The sequence below is a fragment of the Salmo trutta genome, chromosome 29, assembly GCF_901001165.1.
Source record: "Salmo trutta chromosome 29, fSalTru1.1, whole genome shotgun sequence".
NCBI lineage: Eukaryota > Metazoa > Chordata > Actinopteri > Salmoniformes > Salmonidae > Salmo > Salmo trutta.
Genome location: NC_042985.1, coordinates 27,560,933 through 27,583,862, shown reverse-complemented (window position 1 = coordinate 27,583,862; position 22,930 = coordinate 27,560,933). Strand labels below are relative to the sequence as shown.

At 40.0% G+C, this 22,930-nt stretch overlaps 3 protein-coding genes across 7 annotated transcripts in view; all 3 read right to left on the bottom strand.

The window, feature by feature from the left end:
• Window positions 1-5,932, bottom strand: part of vat1l (vesicle amine transport 1-like) — a 32,454-nt gene extending 26,522 nt beyond the window's left edge. The window contains exons 1-4 of the mRNA XM_029721549.1: window positions 4,459-5,932; window positions 3,344-3,473; window positions 1,373-1,588; window positions 483-625 (exon numbers count right to left, since the gene is read on the bottom strand). Coding sequence (XP_029577409.1) covers window positions 483-625; window positions 1,373-1,588; window positions 3,344-3,473; window positions 4,459-4,877 — 908 coding nt within the window. The 5' untranslated portion in view covers window positions 4,878-5,932. The remainder of the gene's footprint in view (window positions 1-482; window positions 626-1,372; window positions 1,589-3,343; window positions 3,474-4,458) is intronic.
• A 2,185-nt stretch (window positions 5,933-8,117) lies between these two features.
• bola3 (bolA family member 3) lies at window positions 8,118-12,328 on the bottom strand. Its single transcript, XM_029721548.1, has 4 exons — window positions 12,193-12,328; window positions 11,854-11,980; window positions 9,209-9,297; window positions 8,118-8,934 (listed from the first exon to the last, which is right to left on the bottom strand). Exons 1-4 carry the CDS (start codon window positions 12,226-12,228, stop codon window positions 8,869-8,871), a joined length of 318 nt encoding a protein of 105 aa, XP_029577408.1. The 5' UTR covers window positions 12,229-12,328; the 3' UTR covers window positions 8,118-8,868.
• A 157-nt stretch (window positions 12,329-12,485) lies between these two features.
• On the bottom strand, window positions 12,486-19,919 carry bco1 (beta-carotene oxygenase 1). 5 transcript variants are annotated; one of them, XM_029721543.1, is made up of 12 exons: window positions 19,797-19,919; window positions 19,218-19,282; window positions 17,406-17,534; window positions 17,058-17,187; window positions 16,729-16,876; window positions 16,471-16,639; window positions 14,212-14,432; window positions 13,861-14,112; window positions 13,656-13,761; window positions 13,421-13,515; window positions 13,210-13,321; window positions 12,486-13,056 (listed from the first exon to the last, which is right to left on the bottom strand). In XM_029721543.1, exons 2-12 carry the CDS (start codon window positions 19,279-19,281, stop codon window positions 12,902-12,904), a joined length of 1,581 nt encoding a protein of 526 aa, XP_029577403.1. In that variant the 5' UTR covers window position 19,282; window positions 19,797-19,919; the 3' UTR covers window positions 12,486-12,901. The 5 variants fall into 5 exon arrangements, with proteins under 5 accessions (XP_029577403.1, XP_029577406.1, XP_029577405.1 ...); XM_029721546.1 differs by having other exon boundaries at window positions 14,212-14,411; XM_029721545.1 differs by having other exon boundaries at window positions 16,489-16,639.
• Window positions 19,920-22,930: the final 3,011 nt, after the last annotated feature.

The window sequence follows — 22,930 nt, the reverse complement described above, 5'->3', positions numbered from 1 at the left end:
TGAGGCATCAGGGCGCTTTCCTGATTGGCCCAGCTGTTCCACGTCCCCAGCAGACAGCCTGTTGCAGGTTGCCTTCAGAAAGCCTCTGAGCACTCTGCCTCACACACTGCCGTTGCTCTCGGAGACGAGCTGTGTGTTGCCATGGGGACCGCAACCACACACGTCCAAATATGGCATCAACTAACATCTGCATCCTCCCTGAGCTCTACATGCCCTGTGTTCTACGTTATCACATTATCATTGGCAATTCATATGTACATATCAAATTGCACATTATAAACCAAAAGAGATTCTTAGTAATTATGTGAAATTATATCTAAACATATTTTAATAAACCTGTAAGATCCAATGAAATTACACATTTGCTAACAAATTAGTCTTATTCATAACAATTGTGCAGAACAATTACCGCTGCAGCTCTATGTTTAGAATAAATATTTTAGCCCAATAATTGTTATTGTAGAACAAAAAACAAACCTTACTTTTTAACTTCTTGTACATAATCAATGTTTCTGTCGAAGAGGTGGGTCACAGAGTCCTTGATGGCTTCATGTTTGAAAGATGAGGCCGTTCCAAACACAGTGACGCTGGGTATAGTGGAGCACAGCTGAGCCACAGCTTGACCCTGAAAAACACCACACAATCCCAGTCAGACTCTCCAAGACACTATTACACAAGGCCAATCCAGACAATGACATTTCCACAGGTTATGCATCCCAGCTTTACCAACCATAATCCATATTTGATATGAAAAATAATTATAATAATTATTCTCATTCTGTTCTAATCATTCAACACACTAGGTAAAGACAGTAAATGTTTTCTTGTCCATCTCCACTACAGTATGGTACTACATACGTGAATTAAACAACAGAGTTATACCCTATTGTGTGCATCAGTCTGAAATCTGATGTTGATGTTGTTCATGTTGTTCATGAATTACAGTCTGTAGGAGCATCTCTAGAGTATAGTTACGTTTAATTATTAAAGCTGGAAATCACTAACAGTGCTTTTGCTAAAGGGAAATGTGCTACATGAGCCTGATAATTCAATGTCTTGTAAAACAAAACAAAAAAGGTCTGAAGAGTCTGTGTGCATATATACTGTAACCAGCACAGCCCAGACACGCTTTATCTTCAACCACAGTCACATCTTTCCTAGATGTCATTTTCTCAGCCACATCTCACCATCATCTTCAATCATGAATACAGCATTATGTCAAACAGCATCTGAGCTGTCTGATAATAGCCACAGGCTATTACCCTCAAGAGCCACCAGAGCTACACACCTTGGCGGTATCTATAGTAACATCCCTGATATCATTTTCAGATGCTGTGTTTTTCTTTACTACTCCTTTCGGGAGTTGACTTACCACACCCCCTCCTGCTGAGTGGACCAATACTGACATCCCCTCTCGGAGATTGGCAACCTCAAACAGCATCATGTAGGCAGCCACGAAGTTCATGGAGAAGGCCGCTGCCTCAGGAAAAGTCATATCATCAGGCATGTTATAGACGTAATCCAGCGGTGTGCAAACCACCTCTGCCCAGGCGTTGTAATTTACAAAAGCCACAACCCGGTCTCCTATCTGGAGAGAGGAAAGTGTAAGCTATAAAATATGATAAATGCTATTTTTGGAGGTGACATGGTTACAGGTTTGTTTTAGAAATGCACCAAACCTCATATGCTACTCTGACCAATGAATTTCAAAATATCAACATTAACCATTTCAAACTGTAACACAAATCAATATTTTGGGGGGTAAAAATGCAAAGTGAGATCAATATAAACTCAGCAAAAAAAGAAACGTCCCATCACTGTCAACTGCGTTTATTTTCAGCAAACTTAACATGTGTAAATATTTGTATGAACATAACAACATTCAACAACTGAGACATAAACTGAACAAGTTCCACAGACATGTGACTAACAGAAATGGAATAATGTGTCCCTGAACAAAGGAGGGGTCAAAATCAAAAGTAACAGTCAGTATCTGGTGTGGACACCAGCTGCATTAAGTACTGCAGTGCATCTCCTCCTCATGGACTGTACCAGATTTGTCAGTTCTTGCTGTGAGATGTTACCCCACTCTTCCACCAAGGCACCTGCAAGTTCCCGGACATTTCTTGGGGGAATGGCCCTAGTCCTCAACCTCCGATCCAACAGGTCCCAGACGTGCTCAATGGGATTGAGATCCGGGCTCTTCGCTGGCCATGGCAGAACACTGACATTCCTGTCTTGCAGGAAATCACACACAGAACGAGCAGTATGGCTGGTGGCATTGTCATGCTGGAGGGTCATGTCAGGATGAGCCTGCAGGAAGGGTACCACATGAGGGAGGAGGATGTCTTCCCTGTAACGCACAGCTGTGAGATTGCCTGCAATAACAACAAGTTCAGTCCGATGATACTGTGACACACCACCCCAGACCATGACGGACCCTCCACCTCCAAATCGAGCCCACTCCAGAGTACAGGCCTCGGTGTAACGCTCATTCCTTCGACTATAAATGTAAATCCGACCATCACCCCTGGTGAGACAAAACAGCAACTCGTCAGTGAAGAGCACTTTTTGCCAGTCCTGTCTGGTCCAGCGACAGTGGGTTTGTGCCATAGGCGACGTTGTTGCCGGTGATGTCTGGTGAGGACCTGCCTTACAACAGGCCTACAAGCCCTCAGTCCAGTCTCTCTCAGCCTATTGCAGACAGTCTGAGCACTGATGGAGGAATTGTGCATTCCTGGTGTAACTCGGGCAGCTGTTGTTGCCATCCTGTACCTGTCCCGCAGGTGTGATGTTCGGATTTACTGATCCTGTGCAGATGTTGTTGCACGTGGTCTGCCACTGCGAGGACAATCAGCTGTCCGTCCTGTCTCCCTGTAGCGCTGTCTTAGGCATCTCACAGTCCGGACATGGCAATTTATTGCCCTGGCCACATCTGCAGTCCTCATGCCTCCTTGCAGCATGCCTAAGGCACGTTCACACAGATGAGCAGGGACCCTGGGCATCTTTCTTTTGTGGTTTTTCAGAGTCAGTAGAAAGGCCTCTTTAGTGTCCTAAGTTGTCATAACTGTGACCTTAATTGCCTACCGTCTGTAAGCTGTTATTGTCTTAATGGCCTTTCCATTGGTGCATGTTCATTAACTGTTTATGGTTCATTGAACAAGTATGGGAAACAGTATTTAAACCCTTTACAATGAAGATCTGTGAAGTTATTTGGATTTTTACTAATTATCTTTGAAAGACAGGGTCCTGAAAAAGGGACATTTCTTTTTTTGCTGAGTTTAGTTGTGCTACTAATCCACAACATAATATCTGTAACATACTGTGATCTAGATTCACTGACCTCAAATCCCTTTGTGTTTTCTCCCATCGCCTCCACTATTCCAGAACATTCAAATCCAGGGACAAGTGGAGTTTTCGGAGGACTGTCAATATTACCTTGACGCACCATAAGATCCAGGAAGTTCAAGCCACTGCAACAGTAAATGTCTCTGATATTAACCTCACAATCAAGCAAAGTTATTTATTTTTAACTTATGGGATTGGAGAAGACACAATATTGGCATGATGGACATTTTCACTATTTGATAAATGTTACTTAGACTTAAAATATGTTAATAAATAAATGCCTGAGCAGTCATAAGCACAACACAAGCTGTTTGATATCTCCAAACCCATGCTTGAATTCCAGACTATTAAAAAGGGCTACAGTTCCAAGGCCATGGTGATTCACATGTACTGAACAATAAATAGCCAATCTGTGATAGCGCATATCTGTAACAGGCTCTTCCTTTTATGGAAAAATTGCTTCTCACTTGTTGAAGGTATAGTTTGTGTATTTCAATATTATCAACAAAACAATATTGTTGGCCTAAAGACAATTATCCAATCCCTCATCAGAATCGACTTACTAAATGCCAAGTTGGCGATCATAAGAGAATAGAGCACAAATACCACAAGTGTAGGACTTTGCATGAGCCAGTTGTAATGACAAAATCCATTTCAACTGGCTTGAGGTATTTACAGTAACTATTCCCCCTTCTGCCATAGCCAATAAAAGCTCATTAAGATGATCAGTCAAAAACAAGCCAAGCAAATACCTTTATCAAGCCAAATGTTTATTAATTCCAACATTACAGGTGTTTTTGCTTTTCATTTGCGTGACTGCTCCACAGACAGTCCTTATTCATCATCTACTACAGACAGTGAAACTTCAGAGGACATGTGGCTTCATAAATGCAATGAGTCATTTTCTCGTGTCACTTTTACAAACTACACAGGTGGAGTTTAACCTACTTTAATTCAAGGTCTATTCATGGCTCGCCCATACTGAATCAGAATCTGCAACATGTTGCAATACACTTATGAATGTGGTAACTTCGCATCATTTATATTTTAAGATCATATAGGCAGGCATCAATGTAACAATTAATCAACAGTTTAATATGCAACGTTTACCATGCTTTGACGCGAATTTTCACTTCTCCCTCCTGTGGCTCAGGCATCGCCTTCTTGGTTACCCGGAGTTTGTTGAGACCCCCGAAACCGGACAGTATTACGGCTCGCATTTCTTTGGCATCTCCTGCAGATAATACAGTTTCTGTTTCTTTTGCTCCATTTTTCTCTATCATGTGCTCAGTTTCCTCTGTCGTCTCCGTTCCTTCTTTAGCCATGTCGGTGGGCTTCATGGGGCTGGAAGGGGATGCTCGAGATTGTAACTGGTCCTTCCTCCTTCCAAATTCAGAATGCGCAGTATGAGCTGAATCAGTTCTCTTTTGGAAGAGGGAGAGGCTATTCCGACAAAAGATGTTTATAAATCTTGGATTGCTAATGTTGTGTATTGGCAATGAGAGGATTTGAAGCCACCACTCGGCCATATTGCCACTCCTCAATTACATGTTTCAAGGACAACATTACATGTATTTAAGTATTGTTGTGTTGTAGTGGGGACAGTAACATTATTAATCTCTAAAAATTATACTTGAAGTATTTAAAAATAGATATTTTATTCGTTTTTTTACGTTTAGCTCACATAGTATAATTTAAAGTTTGCATTAAGTTGTCTGTAATATAATGCACGTGGCAAAAACGAATGTAGCCATTAATACATGTATTTCTGTAGCTTCCAAAATATTTGTTTTACACTGGGGGGAAGTGCCAAGATGGAGGTACAGAAACGTAAACTTAGCGCCCCCTTAATGTCATCTAGTGTATATATATAAATCATTAACATGGACACGCCTGGTGCCCAAATTGATCACGTATGTCGTGCAGTTGAGAGTCGAGTGGAGACGAAAGGCTTCGGTTCAGTCAGTCGTCCTGATGAGCCTAGTTTATGCGGACTATTTGGCAAAACAGCAGCATTCAATTGGCACTAATTAAAACTTGTAAAATAAAGTGATGTTTATTTCAATGGACGAGTGGGAAATAATTATAGTATTGGTCACCATCTGGAAGTCAGCTAACGTAACGACAAGGCCGTGTGAATGACCAGTACAACGGTTTTGTATCGAGGTGCTCCCCCACGGGCCAGTTGTATCACATGTCGCTAACGCGGTGAATTTGTTCCATCCCACGTGATTATATTTAGAGTAGGATAGCAGTCTACACGATAAAAAACTTCAAATATTGGTAGCAACCATCTAGATGTCACCGTGATACAGTCTACTGCCCAATGGGGAACATTTCTGCTGGAAAGCTGGCAACACAACAACACGTCATTCAGTAAGGAGAGAAGTAGGTAGCTAGATAGTGTCGCAATATCAGGCCAGGCTGGCAGCTAAGGTACATTCATTGTCGTGATTTTCACCGAAAATGTGGCCTACAACTACGGCATTAACGTCAACATTTTTGTAAACATTTATAAATAATACATTTGTAAAAGTACACATATGATTCTGATAATGAAATTGTGTTCTGTGGGTGTCACTGAGTAGGCTGATACCCCGTTTCATGGGTGCACAATCCATAGGTAAGGCTGTACAATGAATATACAGTACCAGTCAAAAGTTTGGACATATCTACTCATTCAAGGGTTTTCTTTATTTTTACTATTTTCTACATTGTAGAATAATAGTGAAGACATTACAACTATGAAATAACACATATGAAATCATGTAGTAACCAAACAAGTGTTAAACAAATCAAAATATATTTTATATTTGAGATTCTTCAAAGTTGTCACCCTTTGCCTTGATGACAGCTTTGCACACTCCTGGCATTTGGTTCCCACATATGCTGAGCACTTGTTGGCTACTTTTCTTTCACTCTTACAGTCCAACTCATTCCAAACCTTCTCAATTGGGTTGAGGTCAGTTGAATGTGGAGGCTAGGTCATCTGATGCAGCATCATCACTCTCCTTCTTGGTCAAATAATCCTTACATAGCCTGGAGGTGTGTTTTGGGTCATTGTCCTGTTGAAAAACAAATGATAGTCCCACTAATCGCAAACCAGATAGGATGGCGTATCACTGCAGAATGCTGTGGAAGCCATGTTGGTTAAGTGTGCCTTGAATTCTAAATAAACCACTGACAGTGTCACAAGCAAAGCACCACCACACTATCACACCTCCTCCTCCATGCTTCACGGTGGGAACCACACATGCCGAGATTATCCGCTCACCTACTCTGCGTCTCACCAAGACACGGCAGTTGGAACCAAAAATCTCAAATTTGGACTCATCAGACCAAAGGACAGATTTCCACCGGTCTAATGTCCATTGCTCTTGTTTCTTGGCCCAAGCAAGTCTCTTCTTATTATTGGTGTCCTTTGGTAGTGAATTCTTTGCAGCAATTCAACCATGAAGACCTGATTCACATTCTCCTCTGAACAGTTAATGTTGAGATGTGTCTGGAACTCTGTGAAGCATTTATATGGGCTGCAATCTGAGGTGCAGTTAACTCTAATGAACTTAACCTCTGCAGCAGAAGTAACTCTGGGTCTTCCTTTCCTATGGTGGTCCTCATGAGAGCCAGTTTCATCATAGCGCTTGATGGCTTTTGTAACTGCACTTGAATAACTTTCAAAGTTCTTGACATTTTCCGGATTGACAGACCATCATGTCTTAAAGTTATGATGGACTGTCATTTCTCTTTGCTTATTTGAGCTGTTCTTAACATAATATGGACTTGGTACCACCCATACCTTGTCACAACACAACTGATTGGCTCAAAAACATTAAGGAAGGAAATACCACAAATTAACTTACAACAAGGCACACCTGTTAATTGAAATGCATTCCAGGTGACTACGCCATGAAGCTGGTTGAGAGAATGCCAAGAGTGTGCAAAGCTGTCATCAAGGCAAAGGGTGGCTAATCTGAAGAATCTCAAATGCATAATATATTTTCATTTGTTTAACACTTTTTTTGCTTACTACAACAATGTAGAAAAAAGTAAAAATAAAGAAAAACCCTTGAATGAGTAGGTGTGTCCAGTCTTTTGACTGGTACTGTATGTATTTCCCCCAGTGCAATTATGTAGTCTAATACATCCACAGTGGGATCATTGTCTTATGTCAGATGGCATCACTCCTATGCAAAGGGCGTATCTCAACCGATCAGTGCAGGCAGAATTTACACATTATCTAACGTAAGACAATGCAGTTGGATTTCAACAGATTTTTCTGTTTATTGTCAAATTAATTAATTATTGTATTTCATTTTAAATTATGTAACAATATTCCAACATTGTTTAGGATTATTCTGTCCAGATATGGCATGATTCCCCATTATTTTGAAGATGAACCGCAAATTTCACTATTGTGCCTACAAATCAGACAGGGTTATTCACAAACTTCTTCTTCCAGGCACATAAATTCTAATATTTGTGAGTATCAAAACATGGACCTAACACTGATTGACTACAACAACACATAGGCTACATGACACTGTATATCAGTATTTGGGGAATATCAAAATGATTAATGTCCATTTCCTGGCAATAGTTTTCATGTCTATAATCCAATCATAACCTGTTTATGAATAAGCGAGCAACAAATGTACATCTCAAGTAGGCTTCCATGTAGTAAAATGTATTCTCACTTGAAGTACTAACCCACAAAAATATTGGGGAAATAGCTAGGGGGTCCCACCTAATGGTGAATTTCACAGTAGAAGTTTTTGTCCTTTTAATCACATACTATTTATTGAAGTGCATCTACTTTGACAGCAACTGTTATTTCTACATTTATGGTTAACAAGGAGGAATAACAGAACATAAATACTGGAAACGGAATGAAAACCTGTCTCATGACTGTGTCTCATGACTTAAACAAACAACTACTACACTAAACAAAAACACAAAATATAGGAAGGATTTTCAATTACAGATTAAATGTACAAGAATAGTTGCATAGCTAGTCGTCTTATCATGAGCTTTTCTGACTGTTCACTACAATGTATTTGCATTCTATCTTTACAATGGTTAAAAACACTATAGGCCAACTCAATTGGTTAGGGGGCTAATTGACTTGGCAATATACAAATGAATCCTGACAGTGTTATTTTGTGCGTATCATAGCTTTTTAGGTCAATGTCTTCTGTAAAGGCAGCATTCGAATAATCTCATCATCAATCTCATCAATAATTTAACTGTGTTAAATAAAAATATATGATGGTTTTAGAGTTACATTTATTACACAATTGACATTGTAAAATGTGTCCCTACCATAAATTCGACAGATTATTTCTGACAATACTGTCAGGAAATAACAGGACAAACTGTTTCCTTTGTTACTGTCATAGACACATCAGCAATTAATCTGAGATTTTGGGGTGTTCATCCTCAAATCAAAATGTAATCAGCATATGAGCATTCCGTTTGAGGGGTGTATGTTCAAAGACCTACAATTTGTGAAAGGGCTTGGTCCTACTCTCGAGGAACATCTGTGAATATTCGTAGTCCATGCATTCCTTGGATCTCCTCCTTGAGAGCCTGTGGATGAGAACTTAGCAGTTTTCAGCTGTGCTGTTTTTGCAACAATTTTGCATACGGAATAAAATGCAATACAGGATAATAATTTCACCTGAAAGGTTTGATATAAGACTTGACTATTTGTTGTTGCTTTATCTCTCCCCCCACACATCCGATCGGTACAAAACAATATCAACCAAAGCAAATGTAACATTTTGACAGCTATATAGCCTATACGCTTCAATACAATGGTGCAAACTAATTGATCTCTCCAGAATGTATCTCAATAGGTTACCTGGTTGACTAGTTGGTGTTGTTGAACAGTTCTTTTCCCTTTAAATGCATTGGATTCTATGTGGACTTCATACATGGCACCACAGCCACCTGAGAACAGAAAACATAATGACACACAAATGTCATGAGCGCACCAAGGAATCAGAGGCGCCATGCCCATAGGGGGACCAAGGTCACGTGCCCCCTCAGATTTGTCCTATTTTTTATTTGATTTTAGCTGCTGGTGATGGGCAGGACTCACAGGAGGTAAGTTTATAAATGCATTTGATTAAGCTATGCAGCCTATTGATTTATTTTTGATGAACAAATAAAACAAAAATGTTTTGTTTCTTCTCTGTAATTCTAGCCACTTTATGAAGTTTGCTTTAGCTAGCCTGCTAGATAGGTTCCCAATCTCCCAACCTCATAACTAGCGTAGCTTGTCTAACTATCTTAGCTGGCATGTCTGCTGGCAATTTGGTAAATTTTAGAAAAGCAAGTAATTACTAAATTACTAAATGTACTGAATAAGACTCGCATTCCTTTCAATATTTTACCCAGATTTTACCAGAGATGCAGAGAAGCATAACAAAAATAACCACCAGGCAGGAGGATACAGACAGCTCAAGAGGTATGCTTCGATATGCAGAAAAATACTTGGTTTAAATGTAATCTGGCACCTTATGATATCATTATAGTTGTGAATTAATTATGATGCCATGATATGTGCCTGTACTGATGTGTGTTATGATCCCATGTACTGTGTTGTAATTTGTATGTAATATCCTAGGCATATTAGTGCAGTATATTGATATGTGTGATTTACAATAGTCGGAATGACACCCTCATTAAAAGTGAACAGGTAAAAAGGTATGCTTAGATAACCTATCCAGAAAAATCTACTTTTTTTTAAAACATAGAATTAGGCATAATGTTTATGCCTCTAGATTTCAGAAAAAAGCTGTTTCGGGTATTTGAAAAATTCTCCCACTTCCCCCTCCATCCTCTCGTACTTCATAACCCCTCTAAAATAATGGGTGCATGACACCCTGCCTAGGCCGAGCACTAGCCGAGCGTAGACTTACTAGCCCTCGCACAAATAAATTAGGAGATGAAGCTGAAAACCTTTTTTTCTCCGGTAATAGTGATCATGGAGGGAGAGATATGGAGTGAGGGAAGTGAAGAGAGTTAAGATGAGATAGATAAAAATGGAAGAGAGGAGTCAGAGAAGAAAGATCAGGCGACTGCTGTGCCTTTGAAGAATGGAAAGGAAGCAGATCTGGGGAATGGAAATAAGCGGATTGTCTATGAGGATTCTATGGTGATAGGAATTTGGTTCTTAGAAAAAGTCAATCATGGGGTTTTGGCAGACCCGTTTGAGGTCTCAAGGTGGGTGGAGAGTAGGATAGGGAAATATGTATGCAGTATGCTAAGATAGAGATTAGTTTATTCGTTAGGATAGGATTCATATCCACCTCGCAGAGGGACTGAGCATTGTGCATGGTCCGACTGGGAGAACGATAAATAATATGCTTTAGTTTACGGAGCAGGGCTCCACTCAAAGGCGTAATAGCAGTGCCTCTAAGTGTAGAGGTTGAGCAGCTAAAGAGGAAGGTTCATGGTGTGTGAGGCCATGTGGCTTAGCTGTAATCAAGATGGATTGGAGGAGGAGCCTGTCAGTTTTGCTATGCATTGATTTGGAGGTACTTTTGATCTGGTTGAGATATATTGAGCTATCCGGTTAGAGCATTCATGCCAGCTGTTCTGCAGTGTTTCCACTGCCAGAAATGTGGTCATGTGGCATCAGTGTGTAGGATGGGGCAACCTAAATGTACAAGGTGTGGAGGTTTCCACGTAGTGGAGAAATGTTTGAAGGATGAGCCCAGAAAGTGTAGTAATTGTGGAGGCAGTCATGAGGCCAGGGCTACAGAGTGCCTGGTAAAGGTGAAACAGATACAGGTGGGACAGGGTGTTACATAAGCAGAAGCAGTGAGAAGGATGAATCAGGAGGTAGGGCTCAGGGCTCTCCATGTTGCCTGCTCAGAGGGAGGACAAATAGTACATGTTCCTAGTGAAATGTGTGGATCAAAGTCCAGGTTTCTGACCTTCGTCGCTGTGGTTGTCAATTGTGCTGCACAAGTAGAAAGCTGGTCAGATAAAATTGGAATTGTTGTGTAGAGCAGCTGAACATTTTCTGGATATTCTAGATATTTCTGCAAAGGATCTACAGAAGATGTTGGAAGAGGTGGTGTTGCTGCCCAGATAGTGCTGGGTATGGTAGTACATGCAGTTTGGGATGGGTTTTTGGTTGTTTTTCCATAAGTATTTTCTTGAACTTATGAGTGCATCTATGCATCTGTAACTCCAACATGTGAGAGAGTAAATAAAGTACAGGTCGTTGCGGTAATGCACTATTATTATTGGATGCCAACCGCCAATAATCCACACAAGAAGAATGCACTATCCTAGGAACCCCAAACTTCTCGCATTTCGTTCCAATAGTCGAGTAAACGAGACCTAATATGGAAGGATGACCACGCGAGTGTGAGTCCACTGGATACCAGTAAGACAACAAATTCAGCGTTGTAGTAACATGCATTTCATTATGCATAATGATGTAGCTAGATTAGGACCCCTTTTGACACCCATGTTTCGAGGTCTATTTACCTGATATGTCCACAACTTTCAGAGACGTGGCCGATGGAAACTTCTCTTTGAGAATATGTGCAATTCGGGTCTCTCCATCGGTCTGAGAAGACAGAGTCCTCTGCAACTGTCTAGAAACTAAAACAGCCTAAAACAAATGTTTTCAAAGACAGTTAGCGAACGTTTGCTAACTCACAATACATATGAAATGCCATGTGACGTTAGCTAGCTCACTTAACTAGCTCACGTCAAATGGTCAGTCACTTGCTGTCTGATTTGATTGAGCACAAAATATTCGCACTCAACCTTCAAATGTAGCTAGTCTAACGTTATGCATTAGAATGGATGAAATTGATTTACTTGATTTTTTAGAAGATATTTTAAAATAGAGAGCATCGTGAACAAGTACTTTAATGAAGATAAAACAATAATGAACAGTAATCCACCAGACGTTTATAAAAAGTCATGACCCTCGCATTGAGGTTATAAGAACCACCCCTCGATGTCAACAATGTTGATGGTCGTCTCCACAATATGACGTGGGTATCAGAGTCCCGCAAACAGCAACGTACACTCACTTTGGGGTAACTGGCGCCCTCTCATGGACCGGAGACAACCATCACTCTTTATTAGGCCTAATTAAATAACAACAAATGGTACAATCATTTTTATTATAAGGATTTTCCTTGACAATGCTATACAGGACAAAAATACATAAAAACATGAACAATAAAATACATTATGTGATTGGTGTGTTTTAAATAGGTAGCAAAACACTAAAACATTTTCTTAAAAATATTTAACGGTAGATGATTTTGAGGACATCCATAATGGGTTCCTTTGAGATACAGACACATTCAAGACTACACTGGAATTAGTCCATAGATAACTGCTCACATGTGTTGTGCAAAATGTAGCAATATTAGCACTGGGACATTGTTTAGACAACATTTACAAGGCACTTTGGTATTTAAAGTATCTAATACTATCCCTATTGTTTCCCATAGTGTCTATTTCTTTGTGGAGGGTAGTAGGCTACTCTTGGAGTAAATAATTGCTTTGTCAGACACTAATTTTCCATTGGGATGAAGTATCCATGCATGTCCATGTGAAGCTCTGCATTCACATATGCTCGAGCTACCTCCTTGAAAGACTTTGCATCCAGCACCAAGATGAAGCCAGATTCCCCTGGATTGGAGTTGATGACTGTTGTCAAGACCACACCTGGACATAGTAGACATTTTGTTTGAATATGATGGACAGACTTTCATTGAAATTATAACTTTATTCAGCATACATTGTGAATGTCTGGCCATTCTAATCAAAACATAAGCTTTCATATATTTAAGATTTGAGGACCATGTAAAGCAATCTCACCATCATCCTCTCCTTCTCCATTGGGTCTTGGAATGAACACGGGCTCTGATGGCCAGCAGTTCTCCTCTCTCCATTCAGTCCTCTCCTTTGTCTCAGTGTCCAACTTCATTATCTATTTATTAAAGTTCGGTATATAGTTAACAACATATTACATAAGCAACACATGCAGTTATGTTCACAAAGGCCTAAATTAAATCACAGGGACTTTTACCTTAGTTGCCACTGCTGACATTGCAACACAAGTCATGTAGACAAATCTGTACTTCTTGCCATTGAAGTCATAATTGATCCTGGGTAGTTCCACACCTGTAGATACATTTTGGGATTGAACAACAAAATCAACACGAGTATATTGTGAAAGAAAATGTTGGGATGATATGTATTTTGAGTGTCTATAAGGCACAAGAATTGAACAGAACATTGAGCAATACAAGTTTTGGTCTTACCGTCACAAAGCACCTCTGGCTGGCAGAGTAGTTTACCCTCTTTCTCTTTCACAGCGCTGGCTGTTGTGTATTGGAGTTTCACCATATCATCTCCAACATCAATCCCCTTCAGAAACAGTTCACAACATTATAGAAAACAGTTGACTACTCATTAGTTGAGGGCAATGTTTAAAGGTTAAGATGGTAATCAGTTGCAAACCATTACCTTGTCAGTCTGTACAGGAAGGGCAAATCTTTTGCACTTTGGCACAGACATTGCTGAGGTCTTTGATTGTTCTTTTAACACGTTTAGGTAGAACATGTTGTATAAGCTGGGATCATCATAGGCGATAACATCAAAGATGACATGACCATCCTCTTCAAAGGCGTTCACGTGATGGTACACTATCATTGCCTCTGTGTAGTACTTTATGCCCACTTCTTTGCCTGTCTTTCTATCGATCAGGTGAATCAGGGTCTGTCAAAGTTGAAAACACAAAGTGTTAAACAATGTACTTGCACTTACATTGGACTCATTAAATTCATTGCCAAAGAAAATTAGTCTAATAACACTTACATTTTCCTCAGGGCAAAACTTCAGACAACTAGCCCAGTTGACCCCTCTCATGTATGCTGTGGCCATCTTGAGGATGTCCAGTTTGAATGGCTGCTCAATGAAGATGAAGTAGTTGTCAGTCATGCCGAAGCTGTGGTAGTAGCTGGGACTCAGGAGGGAGCGACAGGGCACTGTGCAGATCACCTCAAGGTTCTTCAAGGCTGGAGAAGCATTGGCCTTATCTGATTAAACATAAACTGAGAATTTACAACCATTTGTAATGTTTTGTGAAAACTATCTGCTTCAGGGTCAGGATACTTCTCTATCCATGGTGTAAAGTAATAAGACAAAACCCAGAAATGTGATGGGTAAATGGTTCTGCTAAATGTTTGAGATTATTGTAAAATACAAGGTTATTGCTCAAATGTGTTAAAACATGACTTCAACAATTAAAAAAAAGGTATTGACCACTGCTATATAAGACGATGCATTTTCATCAGATACCAGTGAAGGTCAGAGTTTACAAGGTCAAAGGTCAGTGGTCTAAAGTTTAACTCCTGGGGGGCTTAAGTCTCTGCTGGCTTTCTCCATTTCCTTTTAATTGGTGTCTGTTTTAGACCTGACAACAGAGGTGTAGACAGTGATCAAGTCCAAGGCAGAAACAACCTCACAGGGACTGGCCCTGTAACTAGGAATTAACTAACTCGAACATGAAGACAGACAAGGTGATATTTTTGAAGATATACAGTACCAGTCAAATGTTTGGACACACCTACTAATTCAAGAGTTTTCTTTATTTTGACTATTTTCTACATTGTAGAATAATAGTGAAGACATCAAAACTATGAAATAACATATGGAATCATGTACTAACCAAAAAAAGAAGTGTTACACAAATCAAAATCTATTTTATATTTGAGATTCTTCAAAGTAGTCACCCTTTGCCTTGATGACAGCTTTGCACACTCTTGGCATTCTCTCATCCAGCTTCATGAGGTAGTCACCTGGAATGCATTTCAATAACAGGTGTGCCTTGTAAGTTAATTTGTGGGATTTCTTTCCTTCTTAATGTTTTTTGGGGTGGTATACAGAAGATAGCCCTATTTGGTAAAAGACCAAGTCCATATTATGGCAAGAAAAGCTCAAATAAGCAAAGAAACGACAGTCCATCACAACTTGAAGACATGAAGGTCTGTCAATTAGGAACATTAAGAATTTTGTAAGTTTCTTCAAGTGCAGTCACAAAAACCATCAAGCGCTGTGATGAAACTGGCTCTCATGAGGACCGCCACAGGAAAGGAAGACCCAGAGTTACCTTGGTTGCAGAGGATAAGTTCATTAGAGAGTTACCAGCCTCAGAAATTGCAGCCCAAATAAATGCTTCACAGTGTTCAAGTAACGTAACAGACATCTCAACATCAACTGTTCAGGAAAGACTGCGTGACTCAGGCCTTCATGGTTGAATTGCTGCAAAGAAACCACTACTAAAGAACACCAATAAAACGAAGAGACTTGCTTGGGCCAAGAAACACGAGTAATGGACATTAGACCGGTGGAAATCTGTCCTTTGGTCTGATGAGTCCAAATTTTAGATTTTTGGTTCCAACCGCCATGTCTTTGCGAGACGCAGAGTAGGTGAACGGATGATCTCTGCATGTGTGGTTCCCACCGTGAAGCATGGAGGAGGAGGTGTGATGGTGTGCCGGTGCTTTGCTGATGACACGGTCAGTGATTTATTTAGAATTCAAGGCACACTTAACCGGCATGGCTACCACAGCATTCTGCAGCGATACGCCATCCCATCTGGTTTGCGATTAGTGGGACTATCATTTGTTTTTCAACAGGACAATGACCCAAAACACACCTTCAGGCTGTGTAAGGGCTATTTGACCAAGGAGAGTGATGGTGCTGCATCAGATGACCTGGCCTCTACAATCACCCACCCTCAACCCAATTGAAAAGGTTTGGAATGAGTTGGACCGCAGAGTGAAGGAAAAGCAGCCAACAAGTGCTCAGCATTTGTGGGAACTCCTTCAATATTATTGAAAAGCATTCCTCATGAAGCTGCTTGAGAGAATGCCAAGATTGCCTTGATGACATCTTTGCACAAAGGGTGGCTACTTTGAAGAATCTTAAATATGTTTTGATTTGTTCTACACTTTTTTGCTTACTACATGATTCCATATGTGTTATTTCAAAGTTTGATGTCTTCACTATTATTTTACAATGTAGAGAATAGTAAAAATAAAGAAAAACCCTTGAATGAGTAGGTGTCCAAACTTTTGACTGGAGGTGTACCTCCCGCAGTAGTGTCTGGAACCTTGAATAAGGTGTATTTGGTCTTTCCCTTCTCTGCTATTGAAGTCCCAATGTTATAGGCTGTTCCGTCTTTATCGTAATGTGGATGGGATGTCACCAGGTTCACAGCAAGGTATTTCATGTAGTCAACCTAGTGAGATAACAAGATAGGCTTATGAAACAGGTGTGTTCATGTGTATGGTCATCAAGATAGCAACGCCAGTATTAACTTTAAGTTACCTTGTCCTGAGTCTCCAGAGTCACAGGATCTACTTTGCGGATGTAGTTGGTTTCAGAGGTTGCATAATAATCCTTCCCATATCGAATGAAATTGTTGCCACAGTTGTCAGTGAAGTCTGGGACCGTGTGGTTAAGAAAGGTGATCACCCTGTAGACAAAGATAATTTGATCAGCAACAGGCAAATTCATAGGGACAAATAAAATTAAATCATCAACAGTCAGATCAGATGCACTATCATGCCTGATCTTTTGCTACAGCATGCCAGAACATAATTGGTTTCCACATCTTGCCTTTTTAATGTGCCAAAATGAACCATCTAATGTACTACCTAGATATGACGTTTTTTCCTGGGTCCGGGTAGGCCATTGTCCCCATTTCAGACACAACAATTCTTTTGGCTGCCATGTTGTCTTTGTATGTGTCGCCACGTAAATATCTGCTTCTGTAGATTACCTCACCTGAGGAAAATAATAAATATATACATATATATACACACACCTGATGATTTACTTCTATTGTGAGTTTAATTGCTAAATGTGGGAATTGTTTTTACTTGCACAACCCATGGAGCCCATAGCACCAAAAAGCCCAAAAGCTTGCCAATTGGACTTATCATTAGATCATCTTGTTTGAGTTTCTATATCACTAAAAAGAGAAACACTTCCAGTCATTTTACCATCTTTGAATGTAAAGCTGTGCATCAGGGCCATCCCATCGAACCAGTGGTTGTATGTGGTATCCCCCACTGAGAATATGCCTGGCCCATTGCGCAACAATGTGCCTTGCAGCCAGCTTGGAAGGTTGCCTATATAAAACAATAGTTTAGTTTTACAAAACAGCATGGGAGGGGTCTATGACAGCGTGTCCATTCTGCCAGCAAGAATATGTAAGATACAGCAAGAATAAGGCCGTGTCCTCTGCAATTTTCCTTCAAAATAAAAGTCTTGCAATTAAGATGGTGAAAAATAATACAAATGGTCAAAATTCACAACAGTATATGGGGAAATGTTAGCTGACTTACAATTTTGTTTAACAATATGAAGAAATGTATAAAGTTAATCACCTTTACAGCACAAGTAATATTATAGCATTGACATTATTGCATTCAAATAATTACTAGGTAGTTATGTAACAGTAATACAAATAACATTCATAATGGTACTATTAATAATAACAATATTATTATAATAAACTTTAGAAAACACTTAAATCCCATAGTTAATTAGCCTATTCGTATTGCACGATGTTCAGTAAATTTTCATATTGGACATGCAGTACTGCACAACTTCCTGTACATTCTGTCATAGTAAAGGGGGGGGCCTTCTACTCGGGAGCACCACTAGTTTCGAAATCCACAGAGTTTACAACCAAGGAGCGTCACTGCTCATTCTGCACCCCTTAAAACCTTTTACTGCAGTGGGCTAGGTCAAGGTCACACAGAGGTAGTCTTAAACAAATCTACTTTGAAACAGAAGTATACGCCTCACACACATGGTTATGGGCTTAATTCTTTTTTTTCTTTTTTTTTAAAGACACCTGTACCATGCCAGATATAGAGTTGAAATGTCTAAATATTACACTTTCACAGAAGACTGAAATATAACAAAATCATTTGACATGGAAAAACCGGATTTTCGGCGGCTTTTTTGAAATCATGTTTATTAATGATGAAAAATATTATTAACATTCAACCCATGAGGCCACTAGGTCATTTGACTGCAGGAATGTGCTACAGAGTGGCCTATCAGCTTAAATCCAATCAGTTTTTCATATTGGACATACTGCACCGTACATAATTCTCTGTACATCATGTCGCAGTAAAAGGGAGGCCCTTCTACTCAGGAGTGCCACTAGTTTCCAAATCCACAGAGCTTACACCCAGAGAGGAGTGTCGCTGCTCATTTTGCAGCCCTTACATTGTTTTTGGAATATTTTAGTTGTCACTGTATTAGACTAAACACAGGCGAGTTGATGATGTTGCCATTTTGAAGTTGAAATGGTGCTGGAATAGTGGAAGCAGCTCCTGTTTTCTTTGGAACTTGAGGTAACTCTCAGGTGTTCGAAATCAATAGTTGTTCAGTTGTCTGAAAATCTCAGAAACATTGATTTAATTGACCATGCTGTAGGTCATGTAACTGTTTGTTACATGCAATATGCTTTGTGGACTCCACCAGACAGATGTTTTCTCTGGTTTTGTGATGAAACAAAGTTATGGTTGAATTTATTCTGCCACTGTGTCTTCTTATCGTCTCGAGCTTAGGCCTATATATCACGGTGGCAAGGTATATGAACAGGATAAGAGAAAACAATGCAATTATCACAACCCCAAAATTGTAATATGCATTTTTTTCCCTGGCTTGGCTTCCCTTGTGATTGTACCCACGCACACTGCTACTGCCCTAGTTATACCTGTGAATGTTGCTGCGCATGTTATGTTGATAATGAAAATTATCCAAAGTTTCCATAACCATCTCATCAGGTTACATACCTTTGAGGTCTGCCTTCACTGGATCAGGTCTTTCTTCTCTGTTTTTAGCGTAGTCGTAGGCCATCCTTATTGAGATGAAAGACAAATACTCATGCGTTACCTTCCTTAGAAGTTATGAGAGACGAAAAAGGGTGTCGTTTATATATTAGACAAAATAAACCACTCCCATTTCTGAGTGTCCAAGTAGTAGCCTAACATAAGCGCAAGACACACTTACATTTGACATTTGAGTCATTTAGCAGACGCTCTTATCCGGAGCGACTTATAGTAGTGAGTGCATACATTTTCATACTTTCTTTCGTACTGCCCCGCCGTGGTAATCGAACTCACAATGCTCTGCCAACTGAGATACACTAAACTATAGCATATCATCTTTCTCTTATCTTGTCTACTGACTGACTATATTGCGTATGTTCCTGATCGGTCATTAGGAGTTCACATATGGAGCTAAAAAGGTTGAACGTACATACCATTAGGATCACAAGAAAAGTAAACGTGAACAAACACCATGTTACGATTACCAACTAACATTTTAATCTTAAACAAATCTTGGGTTGCAATTCTGACCTACAACAATACCTTTTAGAGTTTTGGCAGTTTCATCTCACGAATGCAAAAAAAAGGCCACCAAAAGGCCACACTAACAAGCATAACGCCACACTAACAAGCATAACGCACTGTAAAAAAACAGAAGTCAGGGAAACCGGAAAGAGGTATGCTGCACGTTTTCAAGTTAAAAGTCTCCATTCTCTATTACTCCTCAGTTGAGTTAACTTCACATATAGGTAGTTAATGTAATAGATGTGTTTGCCAGGGCAAATCTAGATAGAACTAGCTCTATTATGCCAACAACAGTGACGTTTCAGTCCGCTAGGTGTATCTCTACAGCATGGGCATATCTCTGGGTGACGTGGACATCACCATGCTCGCACCTTATCAATATATGACTAATTCAATATTGCACCATCCCATTCTCTGAGCTCTATTTGCAATCATAACCAATTGTATCTACCAAGAATAATGAAACATATAATAATACATGTTTGGTGAGTCTATTAATTATGTATGACCACTGGAGTCAATGCTACTCAAAATACTTTTTTATTGAATATTTTGATATTTATTTTATCACTCAAAATCTTGCCAAAACATATTCTGTAGGAGGGGTTAATATGAATTTAAAATAATTGTAGAACTCTATTTGTGTTTTATAACTGTTTTTATTATAGGGCTCCCCTTAACAGGAGACTCTAGCTCACAGGCCTTTAAATATAGCCTCTAAATACATTTTAAACAAAATAGTTGAAGAAGCATGTGCAGTGGCTGATAGGAAAAACCGATTTGGCAATAAGAATAGGCAATAGATAGTTATGACCATTCCGCTCAGGACAGGTTATAGCCCAGACTTAATCAAGATTTTGTTTTGTCTCTTTTATTGATATGGATAAAACCTCTCTGTGATGGAGTTGTGAAATGCAAATTGCTATAACAAGCCTACATACAGAGTGGAATTCCTGCAAAAATTATTTCGAATGAGCCTAGCTATGACCACAGGGCTGGAGAAGGAGAGGTAAAATGTTTAAACGTAGGCTTATTTATGCAAAACACGCACGAATAGCCGTTGTTTGGTAAGCCAAGCTGACCACACACAGTGGCAGCTATGTGGAGTTGGTAAACTAGCTGATGACACACAGTGGCAGCTAGGTTGAGTTAGTAAACTGGCTAGCTAGCTAGTTTATAGCATGGTAGTAATACCAGGGGAGAGGGATGCCTAAGGGAGGCAATCCGAATCTCACATCATATACCGTTAGCTGGGTAGGCTGACAATCTTCCGAGATGCTGTTATCTAGGGAAGTGACCCATTCGAGTTTAAATTGTCAAAGGAAGACTAGTGCCCGGTGGCCTCGATAACGAGCACAGCAGTGGAGGATATCTTGACAAGGTTAGCAACACACACACTAGCTGAAGAACGGTGGCCAACACCCACACTGGCTGGTGAGCTAAATCAGCACAAAACAAGAAATCCCAATATCCTCCGATAAAAGGGATAGGTAGGGGAGAGCTGTCACTCAGCCTTGGAGGGCGAATTTCACGCTCTGACCCACAGATCACAGGCTGTTGGTGATAGACTGACAGTACAGTCTATTATTTTATTTAACCTTTATTTAACAGTCCACACAACTCATACAGAGTTTAGCTTACCCTACCACGACCTGGGAAGATGCAATCTGAAAAACGGGAGTAGTGGAGCAGTCAACTTGCGCGATACGACTAAGCCATACTTTGCGAGACCAAATAAGAGACAGTGCGTGGTCTGACGTACGGTTTTATATGAACCGCGGGCATGTCCTCCCACGATGTCACCGGAGTGACTTTGTTGTTACTATTACTAGACCCATGTGGAGCAAGAGGGATATAATCCATACTTTCAACCGTACTGACGGGCTGAAAGGTATGAAGTAGAACTAGAGGCAATGAGTGTCTTTGTCAAAAAGAATGACACCGATTGGCCTATAGGTGATGCTGTTATAAGTAGCCTTTAAACCCTAATATCCGCTTGCCTGTTTTATGTAGAGACTTGTAGTATGTACAGTGCCGTCAAAAAGTATTCACACCACTGGACTTTTTCCACATTTTGTTGTGTTACAGCCTGAATTTCAAACGGATTCAATTTAGATTTTGTGTCACTGGCCTACACACAATACGCCATAATGTCAAAGAGACTTATGGTTTTAGACATTTTTACAAATTAAACATTTTAAGCTGAAATGTCTTCAATAAATAAGTATCCAACCCCTTTGTTATGGCAAGCCTAAATAAATTCAGGAGTAAAAATGTGCTTAACAAGTCACATGATAAATTGCAACCTCAAAGAACAGGGAAGTTTTCCAATGCCTCCCAAGGGGCTGTAAGGGGTGCATACTGGCGGCAGAGAAGTCAGGCGCAGGAGAGCAAAAACTGTGTTTACCAACAGAGCAGTTTAATAATTAAAAAAACACCGGAAACAGAACAAACAATCAATCAATCAATCAATCAATCAATCAATCAATCAATCAATCAAGGGGTAACAAAACCCGTCGCACACCAGATAAATGTGCACATGCACTTACAACAAACAATTCCGGACAAGGACATGGGGGGAAACAGAGGGTTAAATACACAACATGTAATGATGAAATTGAAACCAGGTGTGTGGGAAGACAAGACAAAACAAAGGGAAAATGAAAAGTGGATCGATGATGGCTAGAAGACCGCCGAGCGCCGACCGCCGAGCGCCGACCGAACAAGGAGAGGGACCAACTTCAGCGGAAGTCGTGACAGGGGCTCCTATTGGTAGATTGGTAAAAATAGAAAAGCAAATATTGAATATCCCTTTGAGCATGGGGAAGTTATTAATTACTCTTTGGATGGTGTAGCAATGCACTCAGTCACTACAAAGATACAGGAGTCCTTCCTAACTCAGTTGCAGGAGAGGAAGGATAACACTCAGGGATTTCACCATGAGGCCAATTAAAACATTTACAGAGTTTAATGGCTGTGATAGGAGAAAACTGAGTATGGATCAACAACCTTGTAGTTATTCCACAATATTAACCTAAATCACAGAGTGAAAAGAAGGAAGCCTGTACATAATACAAATATTCCACAATATCCTGTTTGCATCCTGTTTGCAATAAGGCATTAAAGTAAAACTGCAAAAAACCGTGGGAAAG